Genomic DNA, 23084 nt, shown 5'->3' on the forward strand with positions numbered 1-23084 from the left:
TTTCATATCGTTACTTATACTAACAAAAAATGTCTATGACTATTTTGCAGATTTGATAAGTTTATTTTTATATCAATTTCTGATCAGTCAGAATATGCGTACACATGAGTTCTTATAGTCAATTCTTTATTTTGTCATCTACTGTTGGATTGTTTTTATTTTCTGTTTAAAAAAAATCAACATCTAATTAATTAACGATACTTATACTTCAATCAGCAATCTTGTTACATACTTCATCTTAATTGTTTTTTTCCCCGAATGTGATCTATCGAATTAGACCTATCACTGGGTTTGTACTTACATGATCAACACAACGGGTGCCACATCTGGAACAGGATCTGTTTACCTTCCGGAGAACCTGAGATCATCCCCAGCTTTTGGTGGGGTTGGTGTTGTTAAGTCTATAGTTTTCTATATTGTATTTTTGTACTGTTGTTTGTTGTTTGTTGGTTTTTTTCGTTTTTAGCCATGGCGTTGTCAGTTTATTTTCGACTAATGTATTTGAATGTCCTTTTGGTATCTTTCGCCTGTTTTTTTTAAAGTTATTAGGAATTATAGTCCAATTTGTGAATACAAATAATGTTTATATCTTTTTGTAGCTCCTTTTTAGCATTTTTCGATCCTTATTATGGCCAATGCTATAGGTTTCCAAAAAAACCTTTAGTAGCAAAGCACGTTGGACAATTATTTGGTAAGTATGGAAAGACATAATATAAGATATTTTACACCCGTCTCCCGACACTATTACAAAACATTGCACAAACGTTACGGTATTTGACGATTGAAAATCCTGGTTTACAGGACATTCTATAATAATGCCTTTCAGACGAAATATTTATCAACCTTCAATGGGTATACATATCAAATGCTGTATTTATGACGTTGGTGTACTAACGTTATGGCAAAAACAAGACATATTTCAACTTTAAACTATCAAACAACATGGAAAGCATGTCAAGGCTGAACCTAATGTTTACAGTAACAATGGTTTGACGTGATCAAACAAATTTAAACAAATTTCAAACGAGGTAGACAAGTATTTTTACATTTAAACAAAAATGATAATATAATGATATATGTGTGGCGTATTTTATTGGCCAAACTTCAAATATGTATTGAAACTGTCAAAACAACTGATAGTTTGTTTGTTTTGTTTTTTTTTTAAATTAAACATGTTAATCAAATTTCAAAATTAGGGAAAATGTTTATTAGCAAAACACTCCAGCAGGTACAACTGACCTAAATGTAAATGTAAAGATATAAATAGACAATCACATTTTTGCATTACCACATTCTGGATTTGAAATAGATATATAAACATAACATGGTGAAAAAATATAATTTTTACTTTTCAACTAAGAATCTTTGATCCGCTTTAACACAAGAGCAATTGGCCCGGTAAAACACTTATGCCAAAAGTATAGTTAAGATAAAACCTGAAGCATAGGTATGTAACGCCATGTCGTGCACTCGTATTAAGGAAAGGATGTATTGTATGAACATGTGTTTTGTTGCATTTCCAAATTTTTATTTTTCAATTGCCATCAAAGCATTTCAGTTATTTCTGAATGTGAACCAGAGTGATTACATACCATACGTGGCTGATGATCCAGGTGTCGTTCTGTCGATACATGAAAATGGGTACAGACCATATTTACAAAGCAATGGGTTCTCAGTATCACCTGGCTTTAAAACAGATATATCATTGTTTCAGGTATGTTGCTAATCATTTGATATATTATATATGTGGGGATATAATTTTAGGTTTAGTCTTCAGATAGAATAGCATAAGGCATTACAGAAAAATATGCCCTAAACTTATATATAACGGGTTAGAATAAATCTCGACAAGTGTGGAATTTATTGCACTAAGCATTTTTAGAATAACGTTTGTTTTAGATAATACATCATATATCCAACAACCTGTTCGGGTTCCGCTTAATTTAAAGAAAATGTGTGACTTTTTCGAAAACCAGTGATCAGTTACACCAACGTTGTAATTAGCTTCATTATTAAAAAAAAGTTGTGATTTTTTTGACGGTTTTTGCTACTCATCAGTATGAATGTGGATGAACGACAGCATTTTTTTTTTACACCAAACAGATATTCTAAAAACATTATAATCACGGAAAGACAGCGCCAACTATTAAAGAGACGCATGAATTGGAACAAACACACGAATATTTGGCTTTGTTAATTGTATTTAATACATATCCTACCCCACGCAGATACAGACACTACCCTTATTACAACATAAAAACAGCGTTAGAATATTGAAAGTTAATTCAAAGTACTTTATTTGTCGGTAATGAAGTGATGTAATCTTAAACGAATTAACAAGCAAACTTCATTTCTGTTCTATTCATTTGCCAACAATGTCACTGATCAGCCACTCGGCTTTCCATTTTAATTTGTTGTATAAAAGAAGAGAATGTTGAGGAAAAGGGAAGTATTTGGTAATACAGATTTATGTGATGACAGTGGTGAATTTACCAACATCCAGGTAAGAAACGTTTATTACTTGTAGATGAAATAAATCAACAACCAAGAATACTTACGAAAAGGTGTATACTCATTTTTGCTTCTATAGATGTGTTACCAATATTGTCTGTAAGGGTGGTATGTCAGTACAAGCAGGATGAAAATATACAATATAGTAATTCTTTTGATTAATTTCTTACTGAAAAAAAAGAACTCCTAACCAGAACTCGGTACAAAGAGATCCTTGACAGCAATTTACAAAAAAAATAGAAAAAGGAAGTATTCTTGAGGTCCATATTAACGAAGGATTTATAAAGATATCTTTTTGTTTTTGTTTGTTTTTTTTTTGGGGGGGGCGGCGGGGGGAGGGGGAGAAGGGATTGTAAGCAGTGGAGAGAAATAATGAATAATGAAGTGGAAGAACACGGACTGGATAATTATTTATAAAAGACCAGGGCTAAACACAAGCCTGTTTCATTGCAAAAGAGAGGCGAAGGATACCAAAGGGACATTCAAACTCATAAGTCGAAAATAAACTGACAACGCCATGACTAAAAACAAAAAGACAAACAGACAAACAACATTTTATAAAACAACATAGTAAACCAATGACTGAGCAACACGAACCCACCAAAAACTGGGGGTGATCTCAGGTGCTCCGGAATGATAAGCAGATCCTGTTCCACATGTAGCACCCGTTGTGTTGCTCATGTAAGTACAAACCCAGTGATATGTCTAATTCGGTAGGTCACATTCGGGGAAAGGGGGTGCGATTGTAGTTACGACAATTGGAACATATCCGTCGACATCTGTGAAACAGATATTCTTAATGGTCAACCAACTCGTGATGGCGTCCGTAAAGTTTTCGAAAGGATGATTTCAATTCATCACTTGGAACTCTTGATTTAATAGCTTTCTTGTGAGCAGCAACCCTCTATCAAAGAAATCGTGATAGGAAACACAAGCCCTGGAATATCGTATCAACTTTGAGAAGTATACTAAGTATGCAGGCCCTGGTGGAATGTTGCTACATAGAAATGGAAAATTCACAATTGGGAGGCTGAAATAATTTTTTTTTGTCGTAAAGTTTTGTTTTCATCAAAAGGAAAAACATGAAAACCTTGAACTAGAATCCGTACATATCTTATTATTTCTGTAAAACAAAACTATGATAAACCAGGCTACCTGCACAAATTCTGCTATTCCTTTCATTTTCACAGAAAGCTCTGCTAAATTATTTCCACACAAATTTACCACCGTTGTATCCTCTTTCTTATGTCGCATATGTAAAAAAGCTCGAGTGCCTATAGTTGCGTTTTATTACTACTCAAAATAAAAGAGAATGCATTACAGAGAAATAAAGAGCATTTGTGAGCATTCCTGGGTGAATAAACAGTTCATATGTAACACATTCATGTAATTCAAAATTCCAAAAGACCAACGTGAGTCACATTACGTTGATCTGTGATAAAAAGTTCGAAACAGAGCCTGGCAGAAAATAGATACGTCATATGGATACGAGTAATAGAAAACAAGGTAAACGTAAATAAAACAAAATAAGACATATTAAGGACAACAAACAGTATATAGCAATATACAAGTGTATTTACGTATATTTAGCTCTAAATGGTCCTGACTTTTAAAAGAGAACTAGTGGCAAATAAATAGAAAATCTGCGGAGCGAAGCTCGAACCCCATACGGAATTTACTGACCCCATGTATATCGTATTAGGTCACTAGCACTCTGTGTAACGAATTTATCTTACCGACTATCTTAACATGTGTCATTTAGACTAGTGGCCTATCAAATTGATCAAGTCTTCAATATTAAGAACCTACTTCCATTGGCCTATACAAAAGCAAATGCCAACAATAACAGCTTGTTAACTTTTAATGTGTTTTCTGCATTTATTTCAATCGTTCATTATCAATTTCCTCGTCTGTGGAAACCTTCAGATTTTTCCTCAACGCCGTGTTGTTTTTACAAAGGGACGTAACACCACTACTAACCGTGTATTGAAATAGACAACGCCTACTAACCCCATATGAAATATACATGGCCTCCACGCGGTTGCTTTTAACCAATCATATTCCTAGAAAAGTGTAGGAGGTAAAATATATATATATATATATATATATACATGTATATGGGTATTTATCGCAAAAATTATATAAGCTCAAAAAAATTACTGGAATTATTCTTAAAAGTTCCTGAAACACGTTAAGCTTGTCAATCCTCTGCCATGTGCGTTAGATTTAACATCGCAAACTGAACAAGACTATTAATGGATACTGATAATGCAGCAATATAAATGCTGTACATACAGTTTAACTGGTTATATGGTTGATTAAAAAACATAAATCAGTCATACCTGTACACTTCAGATAAGTTTTGAGTTTAATAAAAATTTAAATTCTCTATACAAGTAAATAGAAAAAATTAAAGAACTGACAATCATCTTTGTTTTGTACTGTATTTACTAAATGTTTTGAAGTAATGCGTAGTGATTATCAACAGCCAAAATCGCATTCAATGATATTCTTGTAAACTTATTTTACATTTTAAACCTAAATATTGAGTAAAGTACATACAATCCTTCAATATCAAGATCAATCTGTCATTCCGTCTTCTTATAAATTTATATGGAAGTGTATTATAGTAATGCAAACTTTTGCACATCTATGCATAAAAAACAGTTTTTAAGAATCTGTTAAGCTGTACTTTAACATATTGTCAAAACGAAATTCCGAGAGCTTGTTTAAGTTTGTTTAATTTGGAACCACACTCCCACATTTTATTACTATTAATAACAATGTAGTAGTCCATAATGATTTGGTACAAATTCACTCGATTGGTCCATCAGTGAATTCAGATTTTAAACAAATAGCTATTTCGGCGGGAACATGTTTATGTAAATTTATATATTACCGTAAAAGAGTAATGTTCTAAACCTTTTAAAAGACAAACAGAGATCAGATTTTATGCCATAAGAGGTAACAACTTCTTACTTTTTAAATATATTCTATAAGAGCTACAGATCGAACGCATGCAAACAAAAAATGGTAATGAGACTCTTATTTGTCATTTTTTGTCGTAGAAAGCATGTTACATCAACTAGATTAATTTTGCATATGCTCAGTAACAGTGGGTTACACAAAAGATTTGGAAATTTAGTAAAAATCTAAATAAATCTTTTACATAGAAGCTCATAGAATTCAGATTTTGAATGTTTAATGAAATAAATTTATTGTAATATTTTAAACCCTGGATTCAAAAAAGTTCATTTTAAACAATGTTCACTGTAATACAGTCATGAAATTAAATAAACGATATAATGTTAAATGTCAAGAACAGTAATTGGTCTAGACGATAACCACGTCACATTTGTTTTTTCAATTATTTGTATTCATCCCTTAGGACCAGAAATCTTATTTTTACGTGATCACTATCTATATAGCTTTAGTGATTCGCTGTATCTACAACATTTGCGTTGTTTACAAAAGGATACTTCGAAAAAGTACAAATATTGATTTAGAGTTTTATAGAAGTGAATAAACTCGTGTCTTTCATAGAATATTAATATTGCTATTGATTACGTTCGTTGAACATGTATTCTCTTGTGGGCCTCGGGTTTGCTAGTTGTAAGTTTATATTTACTGTTGGTTAAGGTACAATGGTGTGGGACAATGTAAGCAAATAAAAGGCCGTAGGAAGATGACCTTTTTTCAAGAATGGGATATTGATTTAAATCAAATCATGTGATGTTTCAAAAATGTCAGATCAATGTTCTGTCGTAAAATAAAATTGGATACAGTTTGTTTATTATTTTGTAAATCAGAGATACCCCATTATATGCGGGAAAAAAACTCATCAAAGATACCAGACTAATGATGTCGTAAGCCAGACCCGCGTATTGTCTACAGAAGACTCATCAGTGACGGTCAAATCATGAACAAAATGACCAAACAAAGTATCTCAATTTTGCCTCTAAAAGTATTTTTGTTTTGTGATTTTATTAAACAGCAGAACTACAGATTTTATTGTCGTTAATAATCTAGATGTTCACAGATTAATTCGATAAATTGATATTAAATAAAATTATTTCAGGCCTGCTTCGAACTATGTATAGAAAAGATTGTGGAAAAGAACTGTAACTGTTCACCTACTTTGTCAGATGTTAGCTTAGGACTGTGGATTTGTGATGACCCTGAAGGTACATTTAGTAAATATGTCTTACATAAATCTTTGTCACGCAAAGCATGTATTTGTATATGCACATTTCATTTTGAACCTCAATCCATAAGTCGCAAAATTTCGACAGCAGCGTTTGTTTGCGACAGCTAAGGAGTTGTAAGTTTAAGTGACAACATTGACATCAATCAATTTCAGAAACTTAGTGTCATTAAAAGAATTGTTCTATTTCTGCACAGACAAGGTAATAATCTAAGAACATCCATCTATTGCATTGGATGGATAATTAATCACTTTGGGGTATTTACATCTAATAGTAATATAATCTGGAATTATTTAATTGAAAGACTGGTTTTATCAGGTTAAATAACTACCTTAATAAATGACATAGAGTAATCCAATAATACATTCGTTTGTTCGGATATGTAAGTCATTAATAGTTTTAAATCTTTTTTCCATACCGTTAGTAATTTTCGTTAAAAACTTAATATGTGTCCCGTTTTTTATTCACACTCAAAATACTTCTTGATATAACGATATGACTTCTGATTTAACGATATGACTTCTGATTTAACGATACGACTTCCATAACATTTTCAAACAGCAAATACCACAATGTACTATACAAGCAAATAAATTGATGTCATCGATATATTACAAGGAGAGGAAGTTTAAAGTACAGAATGATTAAAACCTACTGAAATAGTACCCCCAGAAGGGATTACTTCTTTCGTTTGATTTGTATAACTGTCGAGCAACTAACGGTACATGTACGGTAAGGAGTTACAAAGTATGGATAGATCTGCAGGTGGAAGCTACTTAAGACAAAAAAGAAATTACAACATTGTGAATTAAAAGACATGTGATGATAATTATATAACTTAATGCAACTGAAATATTAATACCAATTTTCTGTAACCACCAACCAAGTTGGCATAGTCTCAAACGGAATTAATTTTACTAATGAAATTTTACGCGTTCAGTCTTGTTGCTTGTGGAGTTCACATGAATTTTTTGTTTTTGTTTTCGTTTTTTATTACCGTGGTTTCTCTTCCTAATCGATTTATGAGATTTGACTATCGGTAAACCTCTGATGCCTTTATTTTTTGCACTAGATACGCACTTATATACAATATATGTACATTGTCGGAAAATATAGATTTTTTTGTATGAGCTTAAAAAAAAGGACGAAAAGCGAGATTCTCCAAGCTTTTTTCGTTTCCTAGCGAGTACAAATAAATTATATTGTTTTTATCTTGTAATGTACACCCGGCAATTTAAGGTTAATATGTTTAATTCAAATAGTTGTCTCCGATTTTTGAAAGAAATCGACAAAGTTTAAAAGCGGACCGCTAAGAGAATCCTAAAATGAACTGTAATCTAAAAAATAATGATTCACATTCCAATGCAATTCGTTTAGAACGATAATTTTCATTGGACGTTGACAAATAATTTGAAGGGTTAGATTCCACGTTCTACCATTTTGAATTCCGATTTTTTTTTTTTTTGTATGTTATTTCTTAAAAAAATAAGCAAAAAAGTCACATTTTGTGCCGCAAAATCTTCTTTTTGTCAAAATTTAAACCATTCAGAAGCGTACGAAAAGTGTAAATACGTCTTAATGTTTATGTTTGATATCAGGAGTATACCTATGACGTCACATTGTTTAGTTGCCAAAGACGGATGTAACAGTTTCGTGGACTTTTTTCATTTATGGCATTTTTAAGCCAATATATTTACTAAAATGGAATTAATTTTAATATGTGTCATGAGAATGGAGATAACTGTATTGTATTTCAAGCTTGGCCTTCGAAAAGTTGATTTTACTGTCGCGTCGCTAGGTTAACTCAATTTTACGAAGGCCAAGCATAACATACAATACAGTTATCTCCTAATTACCTAATGCTCAACATAGAAATTGAGTAACAGGAGACTTCATTTGTACAAGTAAAAATTAAGCATGAATTTGTCTGTGTACATGTGTACATGTTATAATAGTTGGCTGATTGCAGGATTAGAAAAAATAACACCTCTTCAGTGATGCTACAAACCGGAAAAAGTTTGTTTGATCTAACATAAACATGATTACCTGATTACCTGATTACCTGATTTTGTCCTATTATCTATCGTAATATTTTGACATAGTCTGGTGATGTATGCATAGAATGATGCAACAAGTCTCGCTCCGTTTATGGGCATGCGATTCCCTAGTTCCCTCAGTGCTTTTCTTTTGTCTAGTATATTCAAATTGGACTTTTTACTTTTGAACTCTTATTTAATAGTAAATGTTGATATGTGATTTGTATAAGAAATCATCAAAATCTAGAATGCATATTGCCAATATCACGTTTGATTATAACATGTGTAAATAGAAATTGTTTAAACATACAGTTATGCAGGAAAGTAAATCATGTTATATATATTTTTAGAGCTTCTGTGTATGGCACTAGCTGAAAAGGGTAGCGACAACTGCAGTTGCAAAGAGCCTTGCAAGTATGATCATATCTCTATTATGAAAGAGAGGCGAAATATACCAAAGGGACATTCAAACTCATAAGTCGAAAATAAACTGACAACGCCATGGCTTAAAAAAGAAAAAGACAGACAAACAACAGTACACAAAACAGAACTTAGAAAACTGAAGACTGCGCAACACGAACCCCACCAAAAACTAAATGACGACAAATCTTTTATTATTTCATCCAGCAATATATTATCTTCATAATTCTATTATATTAATAAGGTTTTAAAGTTATTCAACAATTAAGTTCCCAACTAAAATTAAATGACTGATATCACATTTGTTGCACAGAAGAATGTTAATGTGTAGATTTCGTTTACACTGATCATTTGATATTTGAATTGGTTTTATGAGTGAAATCATATTTTTGAACTTAGTATGTCTTTTGGATTAGGTTCATTTATTGTTTTGTTCTATTTAACTTTCATACATTGTTTTCAATTCGCTAACTTTGCTAGGAACCGACTCTATAAATCTACTTTAATCCTTATTCGCTGTGTTATGTGTGCCAATGACATATGCAGCCTTGCCTTTCTCGCTTTTATCAAGTGGGATAACTGAATTGCCTAGCGTAGAATTTGTTAATCTTCTAGGCGATACATGTACCCATTCCATAATATAATAGTAAGTCGGGGAAATTTTTTTTCTTGATTATACTTTCTTTGTCCTTATAACTATTTGTGGTGTCGAAGACGGTCATTATGATGCGTTGTAATATTTAAGGACTTCATAAGGTACAATTGAAGCATGTTTGACTCCAAATATCAATTATATATTTCAACCGATGGAAACAATACGAATACTAAAAGATGAAATTTATGGTAGTTCCTTACATTTTGTCGAAAATATAGTAACTTAATTCGTGTACGTTAAGGAAATATACTGTATCTTAGTCTTACTAAAAGGATAAGTTCACCCATCTAATGAAGTAAAAATAGGGTTGTATATGGAACATAAATAAAAGGAGATGATATCCAACGCCATTTGAATGTTTACGTCAGGTTTTTGCAACAATGAATTGTGTCTATACAATATGTCATGAACAAGATCACACGTCAATATGTCAAAACGTTGTATGTAATTTTAACTGAGATAATCAAATATATGCCATCAACACAAACTTTCTCGAAAATAATCTAGTAAGATATAAGTACATATAAGTACTAGCGACGTACCTTCTGACATTGGAGAGGAAAATGAACCTGTTGCGAGATTTAATTGATTGTAGTTTTTCTTTATAAACGTTTCCCGAAAAGGTTTTCGTTTTACCAATCTATGACGAGTTCGGGGTCTCTGATGTAAGGAATCCCGTACTATGCTCTACATTGTTGTAAGTTCACATAAACAAAAAGATAGTCCAAAAGAGTAAAAAAGAATAAACCTTATTACTTTTAAGTATAAAGGATAATGTGCACTAGACAATGCTTTTAATTAAAATGTTCTAATAGAATGTCTGAAATGTTTACTCCTTGATAGCCTTCATTATTGGTTAAAGTCGTGTAATACTGTGTTGTCTCAAAGGCAACTAAGGTAGAGGGAGCCATAAATACTACTCCCAAGTAGATGGTAGGCCTACCTGTCAGTTCGCCGCTAATTTTCTTAGAGACTACAAATCATTGCTGTCTTAAATATGTTAAGGTGTGCACCAAAAGATCTACCTCGCATTTAGGTCAGTTTCTTCCGATATGTTATCTTTGTGTTTGTCATTCTACCGAATTAGTATTATTACCGACGAGTGCCACATGTGGAGCAGGATCTGCTTACCCTTCCAGAGCACCTGAGATCACCCGCAGTTTTTGGTGGGGTTCGTGTTGCTCAGTCTTTAGTTTTCTATGTTGTGTTTTGTTTGTCTGTTGGTGTTTTACTTTTTTAGCCATGGCGTTGTCAGTTTATTTTTTGGACTTATGAGTTTGAATGTCCCTTTTGTATCTTTCGCCTCTCTTTTACATGCAATGCCCGTGTTTTACTTTCTTGTCATGACAACAATCAATCAGAGATCTTCTTTATATTTCATACTGTAGAATGCCTTTGTATATCCTCCCATCATTGATTTCCTGTTTATAAATTTCATTTAAATCCTTTCCACGAATAACACATGAATCAAATTTTCGTCACATTTGTCTCTGCAACTATGAAGTATCTCATAATAATTAATGCCACAAAGGAAAACAAAAACAAACATGTGAAAACTGACACTCAGACAACAATCCAGTATGAACAAACATTACAGGTGACTGTGACAGCTATCTAATTAAACAGTCTAACATGCATATTGACATATTTTCTTTAATTATAGACAACCATCTACAATATGTATGTGAAACTTTAAATAGATCTGATGTCATAATGTTTCGGAATTTCAACAGAGAATACATTTTATCTGCCATCAAAATCAAATTTATAAAGGGGGGTACGTGAACCAAAATTACGTATTGTTTGGGAAGGTTGTACCATTTAGGAAAGTAATATATATCTCTAATACGAGTATCCTGTTGTTTTCTAAAGCGAAATAAAATATGAGACATTCCGTTCAATGACAACATGGCCAGGAAGAAGTTATGTAGGAGTACTTGATGCAATCCTGAAACAAAGAGGTGTGGCATACCAGGACTTAAGGTAACTATTATTTATCACTGATTTATTTGAGGAAAAATACGGGGAAAATAACATCTCCATAACTTGTCGACAATGTCTCCTAGAGAATAATAACTTTTTACTGCCGATTTATTTTGTCAATACGAGGCTGAAATTTCACTCTAATACATGGCTCCTCAGTGGGAAACACGTTATTTTTGTTAAATGTTCCTTCCTCATGCTAGCAATTAATAATCAATGATTTAAATGCTATAAATTTTAAGAGGCTAAAATGCCTTCAACTATAAGCATAACCATACCTTAGAGTAACCCATTAAACGCCCCGGCATGGAAAAATTAAAAAAATTCAAAATTGGAAAAATGTGATGGTTTATGCTAAATACAACAAACGAAAATTAAAAACGCTGCAACACGGTGCTAAGAGGCGTCTTAACCTTGCAGTGAGATGAGAGTTTTTTTGTTTTCTCCGTGTTGACCCGGATTTGTTTTTATCTCTATCGATTTATGAGTTTCGAACAGCGGTATACTACTGTTGCCTTTATTGAAGGCCTCATTGTGACTTTGAGATGAAGAACTGCAATAAATATGCTGTTCCTTTGCTTTTTGTGTAATGTTTGTTGTGCATATACTTATTTTATATCCTTAATGGGTACAGCTTATCCTCTATTTTTCTAATGAAAAAACATTTGATGGACAAATTCTAAACTTATTTACTTCATAAACATTATGACTATAAGAAGCTAGATGTGAAATATCCCATTTCATTGAAAACTTGCGAGCATAATCATTCTTGATGTGCCTTCATTAGGTCAGGCTAATAGTACTATGTGTTGGTCTTTGTTGTTAGTCTTTTTGAACATTATATCTTTGGGGGAAAGGATAGTTGGTGATTCATGTAGTAGTTTTACTGTCCAATGTTGGTGATATTTTTCATTTATTATTCCAAAATAAATGTAATGTCTATACTATCAATGAAACTTGATAATGTATTTGACCAATTCATGTCATCTGTATCCCTACTGTTAAAGTTACTAATGAAAATAAAACGTTCATTGACATATGGTTCGTGACTACAGATAAGCGCATGTCGAACAAACTGAGATATTTAAACTCCATAAGAAGGAGTCAATGGAACATCAACATCAATACAAGACAAATTAAAGGGCCATTAGCGACGATTTAGATTAAAAAAATAAATAAGATTTTTGTTTCAAACATTTGTAAAAGTGAAAAGTTTCAAATAATATTTTGCCAATAGCTGTCGGTTTGGTTTAATTTCGTCAAAATGATCTGAAAAAAAAATCGCAGTACTTTGACTGTAACTTTACAAATTTGAATCTGTATTCATAAGACCTTTAATTCGACCCTTACCTGGAGATTGGCTATGCATGTGCTAAGTTTGTTCCATTATTAAAACTTTATGACAAACAAGATGATTTTAGCCTCCAAATTGTGAACTTTTCATTTTGATGTAGCAACATTACAGCAGCGCCTGCATATGAAACATGCATCTCCCCGTTGATACATATTCCAGAGCTTGTACTTCAGTAGTTCTTTGATAGAGGCTTGCTGCTTACAAGGAATTTATTGAGCCAAGAGTTCCAAACACGAGTTGGTATACCGTTATGTAACATCTGTTTCACAGATGACGACGGATATGTTCTCTTTTTCTCGATTGTGACCTACCGAATTAGACTAATCATCGGGTTTGTACTATCTTGAGCAACATGACAGGTGCCACTAGTGATGCAAGATCTGTTTACCCTTTTGGAGCACATGAAATCACCTCCGGTTTTTGGTAAGGGTTCGTTTTGTACAGTCTTTAGTTTTCTATGTTGTGTTTTGTGTACAATTGTCTTTTCCTTGTTTTACTTTTTTGCCATGGCATAGACAGTTAGTTTATGACTTGTGAGTTTGAATGTTCCCTTTGTATATTTCGTCTCTCTTTTATAAAATGAAGAAAGTCAATATAAAAAGTAAGAAAATGGAGTCTCCGGGAAGTATCATTTCGTTGACATTTTTTAAGCACATTGGAATCATTCTTAGACAGATAAAACGGTTCTATGTATGCTGCTTTCATGGCATTGTCAGTTTTATCCCCAAAAATTTGCATAACAAAGATAGTGTGATTATTGATTATGGTCTTTATCATAAACAAATAATGGCAGTATCAGAGATCATAAAGATGTGTTGAAATAACCAGATCTTTTCATATCTTTCATTTAGTATTTGCATACAGAAATACTATTAATTATTATAATAATTATACTTCATGTCAAAATGCCAGATTTTGATTGGTTAATACGAGGGAGACAATTTACTCTATTCTATGGTAAATACTCTATCACCCTTCACGGAGACGCTTGATTAAGTGTGCGCTTTATCAAATACGACTCTATTCTATGGCAAATACTCTATTACCCTTCACGGAGACGCTTGATCAAGTGTGCGCTTTATTAAATACGGATGGTTGTTATGTACAAGACGTCATAGTGTATTACTTTAAATTTGAAATTTAATCGACAGTAATAACAGAACATTCAGTATAATAAATTAAATAACACATAGCTGAGAGGGTGATAGAGCAGATTGTTACCCCTCAAAAAGACATTGTCAACCTTGGCTTCTGCTCTATCACCCTCTCAGCTATGTGTTATTTATATAATGTTCATTGTATAACGTTGCTGAAGTTTGTATCTGCAATATTGACTTTACCAAAGCCAGTTTATAATTGCAAATCACTATTTTTGTTCAAGTCACCATTAGGAGTTTTAATGTAGGGATGACGTAACATGGTTCATAATGCGGAAAAGAGCACTTTCCTAACTGCATAGTACATGTACTTTTTCTTTCTTTTACACAGGGAAAGTTTATTGTTTATCAACATATACTTTTCCTCCCTTCAGGAGGAAGTTACTGAAGAGGAACTTGCATACACGGTATATCTTATTTGATAAAAGTGGCAAAGTTCTGTTGTGAAATAAAAAAATTAGAGAGTGAAAATTTATAAATAATTAAATGTAATATTCATGATATTGCAACAGTTAAGATTTCAATGGCGTTTGTTTTCATTAAGATTATAAGAAAAGACCGTCACAGTAAATACATTTATGCATAGATAACATTCAATCCAATTTGTAGCTGCTGGGTAATTGAAAAGTTTATTTTCGAAATTTGTGAAGACTAAATGGCAATTCCGAAACTTTCGATGTTCCGATTCAATTGTGCTACACTTTTAATGGCATATTTTGTAAGTTCTACCAGTGTACGCTTCTCCAAAGTTGAAAGAAAAAAATACAACTTGTAATGTAAAAATAAGAAGATGTGGTATGATTGCCAATGAGAAAACTATTCACCAGAGACCAAATATAAATTAACAACTATAGATCACCGTACGGCCTTCAACAATGAGCAAAACCCATGTGACTGTTTACGTGTCTAGTGTGTTTAATTTGAATTATTATATCGATACTACAGAATATTAGAAATAATTCTTTTATCGAAAAACAAAAACATTATTATCTACAGTCATTTAACCTCTTTACCAAAAAGGTTTGACTGACACACTTTACAATGTTTAAGGCTTCGATGGACAAAGATAGTAACACGGTTATCCGCATTTCATTTTATTGAGAATAGAGCATGCGAACCTTCTTTTGGGACTATAAAATGGCTGGTGATGATTTCTGAATATGTCACAGGTCGGCAAAGATTAACGTTATTTACAAGGATTTCAAACATTTTGATTTGAAAGTAAAGAATTATCAGATCAATTGTATTAACTACAAGTACTTTTTCTTCTAAATTCCTAATACTAAAAGTTCTTCCTCGACACCGTTGATTTGAAATTTAGATTTAATACCTTTTTATTTCATAAATTTACATGTAAATGACTTTAAATAACTGCATCTGTTGATGGTTATTGACAAAAACGTCACTACATTGTATGAAAGAAGTAAGACTTTACCTAAGGAAAAATCACAATATAAGACAGTCAGCAGTGCGGTCAGATAATACAAACGACAAAACAAACTACAATACACAAAACAACTAAAGATCGAACAGCTAAAAATCCATTAACAATAGGGCTACGCGGCTCCTGTTACACTTCAAATATCTCTTGTGTAGTTCCTTGCATTCAGAGATCCGTTGGTAAGTTGTTTTCATTGGAAAGTCATGAGTAGAGAGTAGGGTAGGTTTGTGATATGATATTTCTGGACACCTTCGTTGTTATCTATAATACAAATAAACCAATATGATCAACAAATAGTCAATAAAACATTCAAGCGTCAATAACATTCTGAATGAGATGAGTTTCATTGTACTATTAACAACCCTTCGACAAATACCTCCCTGGTATGCAAATAGCCTATCTGGAATCTTATTACAATGTGAGATGTAAACGTCATATGCATCTGCTGTCATGTCGGATGCTGCTACACAAAAAATTGGGAAGTTAACCATACAAACATTAAAGTAATCAATCTTGTCTTTCAGTTGCATTCTTAAACGATTTGCATTGTCAGTTTCTTGATATCAGTAAAAAATTGCATAGTCAAAAAATTAATTTCCTTAAGCCATTCCTACATGCAAACATGTATCTGTTAATACATGTAAAACATGAACAAATTAAAATGTTTAAACAATTTTGAAAGCATATTTTTCATGTTGTTTAACAGATTGAAAACTTTTGGTCTGATATTGGAGGATCCCTTGGACTATGGGTTGGCATGTCAGTAATAAGCCTGGGTGAAATTCTAGAGCTTGGAATTCTTATTCTACGATTCATTAGAAAGCGAAGTGTCCGGTTGCTTACTACAGAGCAAAATAGAGATGAAGCTGAAGTCAAACTGAATGATGGTTTAAATCAGATAATCAAAGGATTTAATGGCATAAATGAAGAGAAACAAGAAGGGAGGATTGAATTTAACGATGGTTTAAATAAAATCATCAAAAGCATCAACATGCTATCTGCCGAGCAACAAAAACGAGACAATGATGAGAATGCTAATTACAGTGAAATCTCGATCGTTGAAAATGTTTTACCAAAACAGTATAATGTATTTCCGGATCATGTGTTGTAATGGAAGTATGCATACTTTAAACGTATAATTATATTAATTATATAAACATGCATTTAACACTGATAAGTAACCATAAACAATATACTAATATTTAAGATATTGTATTTAAAATATACATGTAGTTTATTTTATTGTTATGACATGAGTCAACATGAAGATTGGTTTGATGTCTAGATTTTTTTCTGCGATGTGAAAAGTGTGAATCCTTATCTATAACAGTGTATATTATGATTGTGCAGTTTAGGAACTATAATAGACTGTGAATAAATATGTACTTCATTCTTTTAAAATTTTAAAATCATAGGTGAAGTCGGACGGTCGAATTAAAAATGACTGACTTTGTCGCTTATATTATTTAGACAAAATAGAAAGATTTAAAAATTAAATTGAGTAATGGTTTCTAGCTTACCAAATTATAAGCCTGGTAAACTTATTTTTCATGAGTTTTTCAAAATATATATTGTGAGTACTAGTATTCATATTGAATACACTAATTAATTGTATTTTCATTCGTTATTGTTTTATATATATTAGACTTTAAACTATGATGGTATAGCAAAGTTTTTAGGTGCTTAACCACGTCAATTTTGAGATGAAATAACCTTATTGTTTCTAGCAGCTATGGCATTATAAAATAATTAACCTTTCACGGTACATACAGCTGTCAAGTTTACAAGTTATGTCTGTTTGGGTTACTCGCCCAATTTTTTCAATATAACGGAATTATAAATTACTGGCGTACAAGTGAGAGGTTTAGATAGCTTTAAAAATCAAATTGACAATGGCTGTACCAGGTCAGATCCTTTGGTTAATATGTTCTAACGTTTGATTTTGTCATGTTTCATTGACTTCCCCCTTTATGAATTTACGTTAGAGTTCGGTACTTTGTTAATACGCTTTGCTTTACTTTTGAAATGAATAAAGTATTTGTTGTTCAGCATGTTCAGTTTCAGTAATAAATATATCGGAATATTATCAACACAATCCCCCAATTTTGAGCAAATAAATTACACAAGATGCATCATTTACCATGTTTGTTGTAGATTGTATTCACTGCGTCTGGAATTAAGGTGCGGCAAATTAGTTTCAATACGTTTGTTTATATATTATAGACCCATATCTAAGTTGTTAAGTTGTCAGTAAATTGACATATTACTGTAACGAAAGGACACGTTTGGTTGTTTTTCACTATACATGTATTTGACTATAGTGAATTGATATATAAGGTATTAGAATAAAGCTGTTCCGTTACGATAAAAACAAGTTAATATATTTCAGTTCAAATTGAAAACAAAACTTTATCAAATCAGAGTTTGTTTGAGTTTAATGATTGTAATATATCCGGAGTCATTTTAGATATTACGTGTGTTACATTATATCAACGTTTGAAAGATGCGTCTCAAATATAGTATAAGGAGATGTGCTGTGATTTCCAAATTTACAACTATCAAACAGATACCAAATGATGTGGATATAAGCAACTATAAGTCACCGTCGGCATTCAAGAACTATAAGAATTCAAACCGTATAGTCTAATATGAAAGACTCAGACATGCCAAACAATGAAACAATTCAAACTTCAAAACCAACGGCCTTATTTATGACAAAACAATATTTAAAAAACAAATATAACAGACAACAAGCAACGAAAATCACTGCATAAAAGGCTCCTGATTTAGGATAGGTACATATAGAATGTAGCCGAGTTAAACATGTCGTTAAGCGGTCAACTCTCTTCTTAACCTCGGACAGTTGTGTAACAGCACAAAATAAGACCAAAGTGTAAAATCAGTTGAAAATTAGCACGAATAACAAAAACAAATAAAATAACAAAAAAAAAAAAAAAGTACCATTCTAAGAGTACTTGCAGTTACTGAAAGCTAGTTCATTGAAATAAATATGTTGTTAAATCTGTCAAATTCAAGATTAATAGAAGCCATCTCATTGAACTATTTCAACTGAATTATTGATGAAATCACGTCTGTCTGTCTGTCTCTCTCTCTCTCTCTCTCTCTCTCTCTCTCTCTCTCTCTCTCTCTCTCTCTCTCTCCAAAAATGTTAAAACAGTTTACGTATTTCCTTTACACATTATGTACCTCTATAAATTATTTTGATTTGTGTCTTTTGAGTGTACCCTACAATCGTTTTAGCTTTTATCTATCAAATAATATTATGGTTAAAACAGTATGGGTTATGTTCTTTGGATTATATTACTCATTGAATACATAGGCCCCACCTATCTTTTTCAGTATACCAGTTCCAAAAAAAAAACCAATGCATTATTTTCTATCTATTATAAATACATCGAACTTGTTACTTCCTTATTTTGTTTTGCGCTTGTCCTGAACTTAAAGTCAATTAATTGTTCTTATTTTGTAGTGCCAAGACCAATTTGTTGGCAAGCCTTCATCACTTAATGACGAATGTAATATACTTTAATAAAACACTTACCCTTAAGATACCACAAGTGTATGTTTCGATATCCTATTCCCATCTATTTACTGAAGTGCTTCCTTCTCAATAATATATAAATATATATATTTGTCAGTTAGGTTATTTTTTATTTCTAACAATTTCAAAAGAAATGATGTTCTCAATTATATTGCTGTCTAACTGTATGAAATATATAGATTCTGTATCAGTGAGAAAAAGCGACGACATTACAACCAGTGAGTTCAGGAATGACAACAGTGCAAGATGGCCGATAACGGGTGAGAGTTACAATTTTTTGTAACAGATCAATTGTTAAACATAAAATATTTGGTTCATCAAATTTTTGATTTCATAACATGTTCACACATCAGTTACCTAAATGTTGCATGTGTAACAACTAAATATTTGAAATCTATTTGCGGGCTGCAACATATTTTTGATTTTGCTTAGCTAAAATGTAAAAAAAACCAATTCAATATTCTTGTTTCTACCGAAAAAAAGGAATTGGCTATTTAAAACCTATTGTATAATAGGTAACAGTCATATTTTTACCCACTTGGCATTATTTAGCGCCTAAAGTTTATATTAATATCTGAAAAAAAAACATAATCTTAATTTCGTCTAAATATTCATTTTAGTAGCATTAATACAGCATATGCCTTACGAAGGTGTGACCTTAGGCAAAATCTAATGTAGCATAGACCTTATACACTAAATCATTTAACGTATATATTTTCAATAAACGAAAAAAATATCAACTCTTTGCTGCTTGTAAATGAAAGTTTATGTTCAGTGGTTGTCGTTTGTTGATGTGGTTCATAAGTGTTTTTCGTTTCTCGTTTTTTATATAGATTAGACCGTTGGTTTTTCTGTTTGAATGGCTTTACACTAGTTATTTTTGGGCCCTTTATAGATTGTTGTTCGGTGTGAGCCAAGGCTCCGTGTTGATGGCCGTACTTTGACCTATAATGGTTTACTTTTACAAATTGTGACTTGGATGGATAGTTGTCTCATTGGCACTCATATGCATACCACATCTTCTTATATCTGTTTAGCATAAATATATTCAGCCTTACTGTTACAACAGTATCGGTGAGACTTTCTTTTGTCATATAAAAACTGTTCTAAAAGTTTTTGGTTTTAAAATTTCATTTCAAAGATGCACGTATTTGTCGTTATGTATTTTTACATTGTAGTTGTCGCGTTATAGTGAACACTTCAAATATTGGATGAAAGTTATATTCCTAGAACTCATACATTTTTTTTTAAACATTGTAATGCAATGTGACATATAGCGCCACGTTCATTGAATCGCACAATTGCAGTCCACGGGATATTTCAAAATATGTTACGAGTATTGCATATTTAAAAAGAGATTACAATAATGTATTGGAAGCATTTTCGGTATTAATTCGGATTTTACACATGTGCCGATCAATTAATCTAAAATATCGATATTTGGGCATCTTCGACAATTTAACTGTTGAGGTCATACAACGATGCATTTTGCAATTTGGCGTCAGAAATCTTCCTGTAATGACGTCAATAATTGCTGGGATGTCTGAAGTGTCATTAATTGCAAACAAACAGCGATAAAATGTATTCAAAAAGTAACAGTTATCACCTTAAATAAATTTTGTTTTGGTTTGTTTATTATGGGAAAAGTTCTTTTTAACTACCTACATTATAACAAAATCGTAATAGCTGTCACTTTATTCTTAAGACCTCCGTAAAGCCATCGCACCGTTAGACTCTTATTCAGAGGTTTTCTTGAGGTTTGTATTTATTATTCTTAATGTAAGGGATAACAGGTACATTTGTGTATTTATATAATATATGTGTTGTGTACTTTTTATAACGGTACTCGCACATATACGTTTTAACAGAAAACTCTACACCGAAGTCATTAATGGCGGCACATAGAGAATTAGAAAATCTGAAAAATACTGTTAATGATCTTTCAGTTGTATTGCAGACCTTGGAGGATAAGTATGAGAAAGGTGAGTGCTATTTCAATAATGAAAAGTTAACAATCCCTTTAAAAAAGAGACGAAAGATGATACCAAAGGAATATACAAACTCATAAGTTCAAAACAAGGGATATACAAACTCATAAGTTCAAAACAAGGGATATACAAACTCATAAATCGAAAAAAAAACTAACAACGCCATGGCAAAAAAAGGAAAGACAAAAAGACAAACAACAGTACACAAAACACAACATAGGCAACTAAAGACTGAGCAACAGAACAGAAAATGGGGATGGTCTCAGGTGCTCCGGAAGGGTAAGCAGATCCTGGAATTGCCAGGACAACCACAATATGAATTCAACGTCTAATCCGTTGACTGAAAAGACGGGTAGCATTCGTGATTTGTGCGATTTGTGGTTACACTCTGTATTGAACAGTATCATGCTTATTGTAACCGCTGACACATTTTCTTGTTTTCCAAACGGAATTGTGCTATTGAACTTTTCTAACTGGAAGCAACAACATTTAATCATTGTCAATTTTTAGTAGCGGTGACATCCTCTTGCTACACAAAAATTTAGTAAATTAAATATGTTTTTCAACTTTTGTATTTTATTTATGCCAGTGGTCTTGTAAATAGCAAAATGAAAAAAAAGTAATATGCTTTTTAGCCATAAAAAGTATTATATGTTGATATATTTTGTAATCAGTGTGGTACGTACGATATTTTTATCCAAATTTACCGTTTGCATTGAATAGATAAGAAAACTTTGAACATAGTTCGGGTAAGTTCTAAGGGGGTGAGATGTTTTAAAAGAAATTATTTAATTCTGTTGGGAGACATTATTTGTTTTAAAGAGTATCTATGCACAAACAAATTTGAAACGATTGCAAGCAAATGATTAAGAAATAAATATTGGTTCTGTTGGTTATTGAAAAAAATAGTTAATTATTTATTAAAGTAGGGTAAAACAAAGGTCATAGTACAGTACAAGTATCTGTATATAAAAAGTCTTAATATGTCCTCAACATGCTCATGTGGGTAGTTAATTATGGTTTACCATATACTTTTCAGATAGACCATAACTATTTTTACAATAACATTTAAGAACAAGACATTGTTTTTATTTGTTTTCTAATTAATAATGGAAGCAGACAAATTTTCACTTCCCTTCTGAAACGATTTCTTTTCAGAAAATTTAGAATCAAACAATGTTTTTAACCCCTTCCCCCTCACATAAAAGATGATAGTTGTTGCCTGATCAGACCAGCCACATATTTAGTTTTACTTGGCTGGTCAAGTTACAATCTTAATTTTAGTACAATTACCTAATTTATTTATAGCTAATTTATATTTAAGGTGGATGGGGGTCTTAATTAAAATCCTTAGAATTTTTTAATAATTGTCAAAATGTAGTTTTTATCATGCTTTTTTTCAAAAATATAATAAAAAGTATTGGTCGCCGGACTTTTTTTCACGCTACAGGTTGTGCAGATTTTGTATGGATTATGCATGGAAAATCCAATTTTATGTGATAAAAAGAAAATTACACCATAGAATTTTAAGATAAAATGTGAGAAGATAGCACTTATAAGATGCTTTCAGATAAGAAAAAGAAAAAATGGGTCACCGGACTTGTTTTCTTGCTACATATCAAAATTGGTAAATTCACAACACTTTCTATTATAAAATTACTTTATCTGAGCTAAAAGTATAAATTATTCGAAATACTAAGGATTTTCTTATCTCAGGCATAGATTACCTTAGCCGTATTTGGCACAACTTTTTGGAATTTTGGGTCCTCAAT

At 31.9% G+C, this 23084-nt stretch overlaps 2 protein-coding genes across 4 annotated transcripts in view; both read left to right on the forward strand.

Annotated features, from left to right (window-relative positions):
* The first annotated feature begins 1555 nt into the window (after window positions 1-1555).
* On the forward strand, window positions 1556-17376 carry LOC127711196 (acid-sensing ion channel 2-like). The gene is made up of 7 exons (XM_052217167.1): window positions 1556-1714; window positions 2426-2503; window positions 6590-6695; window positions 9103-9166; window positions 11700-11810; window positions 14653-14728; window positions 16469-17376. Exons 2-7 carry the CDS (start codon window positions 2432-2434, stop codon window positions 16871-16873), a joined length of 834 nt encoding a protein of 277 aa, XP_052073127.1. The 5' UTR covers window positions 1556-1714; window positions 2426-2431; the 3' UTR covers window positions 16874-17376.
* Window positions 17377-19421: 2045 nt separating this feature from the next.
* Window positions 19422-23084, forward strand: part of LOC127711198 (multimerin-2-like) — a 55124-nt gene continuing 51461 nt past the window's right edge. For 2 of the 3 annotated variants that reach the window (XM_052217169.1, XM_052217170.1), the window contains exons 1-2: window positions 19422-19584; window positions 21193-21306. In XM_052217169.1, coding sequence (XP_052073129.1) covers window positions 19458-19584; window positions 21193-21306 — 241 coding nt within the window. In that variant the 5' untranslated portion in view covers window positions 19422-19457. Of the gene's footprint in view, window positions 19585-21161; window positions 21307-23084 lie in introns of those variants that run through there. The other variant, XM_052217172.1, reaches the window with a different exon arrangement.

This window comes from Mytilus californianus, unplaced genomic scaffold (assembly GCF_021869535.1).
Source record: "Mytilus californianus isolate M0D057914Y unplaced genomic scaffold, xbMytCali1.0.p SCAF_8, whole genome shotgun sequence".
NCBI lineage: Eukaryota > Metazoa > Mollusca > Bivalvia > Mytilida > Mytilidae > Mytilus > Mytilus californianus.